The sequence below is a fragment of the Gobius niger genome, assembly GCF_951799975.1.
Source record: "Gobius niger genome assembly, chromosome: 14".
In the NCBI taxonomy this organism is placed as follows: Eukaryota; Metazoa; Chordata; class Actinopteri; order Gobiiformes; family Gobiidae; genus Gobius; species Gobius niger.
The window spans coordinates 1415929-1422397 of NC_136865.1; the positions used below are offsets into that span (position 1 = coordinate 1415929).

Genomic DNA, 6469 nt, shown 5'->3' on the forward strand with positions numbered 1-6469 from the left:
TTCGGTGCTATACTATGAAACATTGCATAACTGAGGAGGTGGAGCAGTTACATTTTAGAACAATGGCTACAAATTATCGACTTTTTTTTTTTAAGTGGATTTAAAAAAGGGTACAAAAGATGTCGCCACATAAATTGCTGGAAGTATTTCACCACATTGATAGGCCTGCTCAATTTTGAGGTATGGAGAGAAGTGTAAAATAACGTGAACATGATTCAATGTAGATATAATTGCGCAGTAACATGTAACACTATTTTCATCGCACTCGAATGATAATTACATTTTTTTGCCCTATATGTTTTAAACCTGTCCTCGCTCTTGTAGCCTTCACGCTCGTGGCTGGGCGTGTTAAAGCGGATTCTTCTCGATTTCATAAAGTATTTCTCCAATATATTTGCGACTCTAATAGCTACGTGTGAGAATTCCCCTTATCCATGGCATGTATACTATCCACGTTTGTGTTCTCGTTTAGATAGAGTCAGATGTGGATTTGTTCTGAAGTGCGGCGCTCCTCCAGCCTGGGATGCTGCGTGTTGTGTTGTGGCCTCTCGGCAGCAGCCACAGAGCAGGCCTTTCAATTAGCCACGGCTGTCACCGCCTAACATTTCCAAAGCATGTCATGTCCCAACAAATCCGTCCTTTCAGCAGCGCGCACCATCCACAGCCCAAACAAGCCCCTCTCTTCTTTGGCCACCGCAGACAGAGGTGCCGTTTAACCCGCAGGAGGAAGCGGGGAGGCGGGCAGAGGCAGCGGCACGAGTCAGGGGCACTGCTTTGTAGTAAAGCTCTCTCTAAAAGACGATTAGAAAGAAAGGGGGATAAAAAAAATAAAAAAAAACTCAAGTCACTGGATCTAGTTTCTCCTCGGCGCGTCCGAGTGGAACGGCATGGGAATTGCCCACAGTTTTTGCTCACTGAAGGGTGACCACGGCGTAAGGCACTGTATACAGATATAAGAATTCCGCAAAAAATAAAAAAAATAAAAATAAATTCGATCCCTGTTTAAAGATCCCCGTCCCAGGCGCCGCTCCTCCGTGCGCGCCTCGCTGCTCCGCCGCTGCAGTGAGTATCGCGCCGTCGCTTGTGCGCTTTTTAAAAAATCCCCACAAAGTAAATAACAACCATAGATGACGATAATAGCAAGGTACCAAGTCCTTGTTACAGGAAAAAAAATAAGGGGTAGAAAATTGAAACTAAACGCTCCGTTTAGACAACCATTTTTGATAAGAGGATAATTGAGGCGACAGTGAGGTGTAATTAGGCCGTAATTTATGCTATATCCGCGTTGTATTCCCCCTCCCAAAATAAAACCAAACCATAATCATCACTGTGCAATTGTTCTTCATTTCACCGCAGCAAATTGGGCAAAGTGTGGCCGCTAATCAAACAGGTCCGTCCTGATTGGGGGCATTATTATTGTGTGCGTAAAAAAAAGAAAAGAAAATCCAAACCGGTCCAAATACTTTAAGCGTTTTTCTGGTTGGAGCCAAAGTATAATTGGCACATATCGAGGAGCCTCGTGTTACAAGTGGGATAAAGACGCTGTCAGTTTATCCGGGTATCCACCCTTCTATCTGCAAAATAACCTATTGTACCTCCGGGGCTATTGTTACGCGTTTGTGTCACACTCACTCGGCTGGAGTTTGTTTGAGATACTGATCACATGTGCATTAGGCGCTCTTCAGAACGGAACTAATCCTTGCTTAAATCTTGAAAACGAGAACCAAAACACTGCATATTGTGTTTATCAAATATTGAGAGTTTGGCCTGTCACAAGCACCTGCTGAACCGACTGTGCGCAAGCATGTAAACTGGGGATTCAAAACATTTGTAAATATTTAAAATGTGTGCAGTGTGTCTTGAAAATGAGCATGATGAAGGGGGTTGTAAAAAAAAAAAAAAAAAATCATCAAAGCCGCGCGTTTTGTGGGTTTGGGTCACAGTAACGTCCCGCTCTTGGCTCGTATGGCTGCGGTTGGTGGGAGCTGGTAAGGTGGGTTAACTCCTGCACGCAGCTCAAGTCTCCGTGAAGCGCAGAGCAGTGCTGCGCTGATGACGTTGGGCTGGGGATGACCAATCGGGAGGCGCTGCCCTTTCGAGACAAACCATTTTACTTGTGCATCAAAGTCTGGAAGCAAGGGTTCAATTTTAACAGAATCCACCTTAAAATCTGTCGTCTTAACTTATACCTTGTTGCCGCCACGTTGAGTGAGAACATCGCTGGGTGCGGGGAAAAAAGGGGGGACAGCGCGTGTTTAATAGGACAATATCTGTGAGAGGATTGAGGAAGTGCGGTGTTGAGCAGCCAAGAGGGGGGCGAGGAGTGCTCTCGAGGCAGAAAATTCGATGATGACCATGACTACGATGGCTGACGGGCTGGAGACGCAGGACTCGTCCAAATCCGCCTTCATGGAGTTTGGGCAGCAGCCGCAGTCGCACTCGCAGCAGAGCTCCCCGTCCATGTCCTACCCGCTGCACTGCCTGCACCCGGGCTCGCACACGCACCACCAGCCCGACGGCGGCAGCCCGTACAGCGGCTCCAACTCCTACAACCGCTCGCTAACCTACCCGTACGTGGGCCACGCGCACCACAGCCCCTACCTCCCGTCCTACCACAACGGCAACGGGGCGCAGACGCGGCTAGACGGCGCAGGTAAGACCCCCCTGCTCCACAGCAGCTCCGCGCCCCCACGGATCGATGCGTAAATGCGGCTGCCCTCGCGGTCTAGTGGCACATCGAGCGGTATACAGCCACAAAGTCGGAGCAGTTTTAAAGCCGCAGCGTGCTCCTGCTGGAAATTAGGCAGCGCTGAATGTTGTAATTAGCATTTAATTGACATGTCATTACCAGCAATATCCTAAATATGACAGCCTATGTGGAATGCTGGCGGCGCCTACAGCCAACGCCAATCACCTCTTTCTGAAAACGCACGTATATTTTCCTCCCTTTTTGACCACAGGCGTTTGGGTCCGGCCCGTTGGAGTGTGATGACACTGTTTGTTTTTGTTGCAGAGCAGCAGAAGACGACGGTGATCGAGAACGGGGAGATTCGCTTTAACGGGAAGGGCAAGAAGATCCGCAAGCCCCGGACCATCTACTCCAGCCTGCAGCTCCAGGCGCTCAACCACCGCTTCCAGCAGACGCAGTACCTGGCGTTACCCGAGCGCGCGGAGCTGGCCGCCTCCCTGGGGCTCACGCAGACGCAGGTAGGACGGAGGAGAAGGAACTACTCACCTCTATTATTCATTCGCACGCTTCTATACGTAAAACGAGTTTCCATTTACGCATTATTTGGGGGTTTATTATTGTACAGCTGAACATATTTCTCCTGCATGTATTTATTTTCACATCTCAGGAAATCACCGTGAATGGACGTGGTGTTTGGAAATCACGCCAACCGTTTACCTATTAAATTAAATGAATTCAAATCTATATATGAGCACATAACGTGTTTACTTGTTGATGAAAACATTGAGGGTTTTCAAACTGAAGAAGATTTAAAAAAAAAAAAGCATGCACTTCAATAAAGATATCCTTATCTTTTCTTGTGCGTAATTTGCGCACCTTTCTTCTTGTCTTCACACTCATTACATGGACTGCGTTTTCCGCTCGGCCTCCCTCCCTCTCATGTAACAGCCTTCTCTTCTCTCCCCCACGGCCCCAGGTTAAGATCTGGTTCCAGAATAAGAGGTCGAAGTTCAAGAAGTTGTTGAAGCAAGGCGGCAATCCTCTGGAGAGCGAGCCGATGCCCGTGTCCATGTCTCTGTCCCCGCGCTCCCCGTCCATCCCCCCCATCTGGGACGTGTCCGCCCCGTCCAAAGCCATGCCGGCCAACACCTACATGGCAGGCTACTCCCACTGGTACTCGTCCCCGCACCAGGACTCCATGCAGAGGTAGACCCATCGACGGGCCTCACTCGTGCGGGCGACGCTGCCGTTGCTTTGGAGAGGCCTTTGCGCCGCGCCTCGGGCCGATCGGAGCCACACTTTGGGATGGAGGAGAAGCCAAGCGAGGACTGGAGGCTGGGAAGGCTTCGGTTCTGCGGCGCGCACACACACGGACCTGACCACTCTGTACATGGCTGTGCCGTGGGCATTCTTCTCTGTTCCACTTCGTACATGTTGAAAGCCAAACGTAGAGACACTGAAGCCACGCCGGGCGTAAAGAAAACGCCTTTGCAAGTTGGTGCCATGTTGGACTCCTTATCTCTATGGTTGTTCTCTTACTTCGACATGCAAAACTCGAGCGAATTGTCTGTGTGTAAATATTTCTGCCTTTTGGAACTGTACATAGACTTTTTATGTTTTGTCAGATTGAGTAAACCCGTGACTCCCCAAACAAACGCCTGCTTTTCTTGCCTGATTTCACACATTCCACTTAGCACCGCATTCTCCGGGCCTTTTTTTCCGCGCGTCGTATTGGGCCAACATCGCATTGTAGCCCCGCGTCTTCCCGCCACCCTGCGGGGCCCGCGCTCCAAACACACGGCTGAACATAAGCTAATGACACAGTGCGATGAAAGCGCAGTAAACAGCACACACTCGCGGAGACTGACGCAGAGGAAATCAACTTACCCGCTCTGCTGCGGCACATTCACCCCGCACTCGCCCAGGTCCAGCGCGTCTTGTCATTTCACCCCCAATTATCAGAGGTATTGACAAATGTTGCTCCTCTCTCCGTCCTAATGCAGGCCGCTAAATGCCAAGCTCGGCGGGATCGATGCGGAACAAAGCGGCAGCTGCAGCGGCGTTCAATATGAAGGAGATATTTGGGACAATTTGAGGGTTTTTATCCAAGTCAGGCTTTTTTCCATTCTCATAAATGCAGGCGTAATTAGGGTAATTTTTGATGTAGCCCGCTGATTACAGCGTTTTTACCGTCAAAGATAATTACCTGTAATTTTCTACCACTTTTAATACTAAAAGGCATCTTTATTTGGATTTGAGGTAGCACAGATGGAACAAAGGGGGAAATTATTCGGTTATTCATATACAAATTGCTCCGAGGAGTGAGCGCTCGGGATATTATCTAAAATTACACAACGCTGAAAAGCTTCATGCAGCTGTCAAGGCGCGGATGTCCCACTGGCGCTCATTCAGCAGCACTACCTGGGCCCCCCGCACACGGCAGGGGCCTCCTCTGCCTCATCCCCGAGAGAGATGCAGCCAGGACCGGGCTCACACCGAGCAGGAGCCGCAAACAGCGACAAGGCTCAGGAGCTCACGAACACAAACACAAGCCAGCCTGAAGAAAGATAGAAAGATAGATAGATAGATAGATAGATAGATAGATAGATAGATAGATAGATAGATAGATAGATAGATAGATAGATAGATAGATAGATAGATAGATAGATAGATAGATAGATAGATAGATAGATAGATAGATAGATAGATAGATAGATAGATAGATAGATAGATAGATAGAATGGGTGGGGGAGGATGTGTCACTCGTCTCTCTGCTCTGACAGACCTGTCTTGCTGCTGTACTATAGAACACCATATAAAGCACCTTCAGTTGACAGAGCCGTGCATGTGCGCGCTCCTGGAGCAGCACTAAAAGCCTGCTCTAAGACACCTCACAGACTAACGCAGACTGCAGCCTGTCCGACTGTCACCACTGCAGCGCGCACACATCACACATAAAGCCAGTCCTACCTTCGCTGAGCCTCCGGGAGCTGCTGCTGCTGCTGCTGCTGGTGAATAAGCAAATCCAGGTGGGAAAGTGTTTGCACACCCCGGTAAGCTCTTATATATTGCCTGCAAAATTAGCTGTTATTACTGTCACTGTTTAGTGATGGCGAGCTCTGAAAAAAAGCCCTCTGCAATCAAGAACCAAGCGCATCTTTGCAAATTATAGGTAATTGTCAATGTCCAGATTATGATAATGGGGGCCCTAATCCTGAGAATAATTATCGTGGAGAGTTACAGTTGGAGCTGTCCAGTAAAGCTCATTATTTAGACTCGATTTGTGAACGGGAAACGGGCTGAGTGGAAAATGTTCGGCTGCAGATAAACGGGGCTCTCCATATAATGGCGCCTCGGAGAAACGTGTGCGGATATGCACACAACACTGGGGCATTTTAGCTTTTCCTGGAGTTTAGCATCAAAGTATGATTGATCATTAAGAACAATACAGCAATAAGCAAGTGCATCACCACAGTGCGACAATGTGGAGCCCTTCATCATCTTCAATACGGGCCCTTGGTGAGGAGCACCCAGCTGGAGGATGTCTGTGCATGCCCCACGGTCCGGGAATCAGATCCACGACCTTGTATCGTCGTCTCTGGGTAGATGTTTTTCAGGGAACACAGAGCTCCCAGTGCTGGTCCTAATCGGCCCATTTTCTTTTCTTTGTTGCAGTTTACCTGAAGGACGGTTTCTGCATTAATAAAATGACTCCATCAGTGTTGCACTTTGTGTTGTAGCTACATCCACCTTTCCCCCAATGCTATATGTGCTCCCCGA

At 48.7% G+C, this 6469-nt stretch overlaps 1 protein-coding gene across 1 annotated transcript; it reads left to right on the forward strand.

The window, feature by feature from the left end:
• Window positions 1-2127: 2127 nt before the first annotated feature.
• Window positions 2128-4462, forward strand: dlx6a (distal-less homeobox 6a). The gene is made up of 3 exons (XM_079571368.1): window positions 2128-2653; window positions 3014-3207; window positions 3666-4462. Exons 1-3 carry the CDS (start codon window positions 2347-2349, stop codon window positions 3897-3899), a joined length of 735 nt encoding a protein of 244 aa, XP_079427494.1. The 5' UTR covers window positions 2128-2346; the 3' UTR covers window positions 3900-4462.
• The last annotated feature ends 2007 nt before the right edge of the window (window positions 4463-6469 follow it).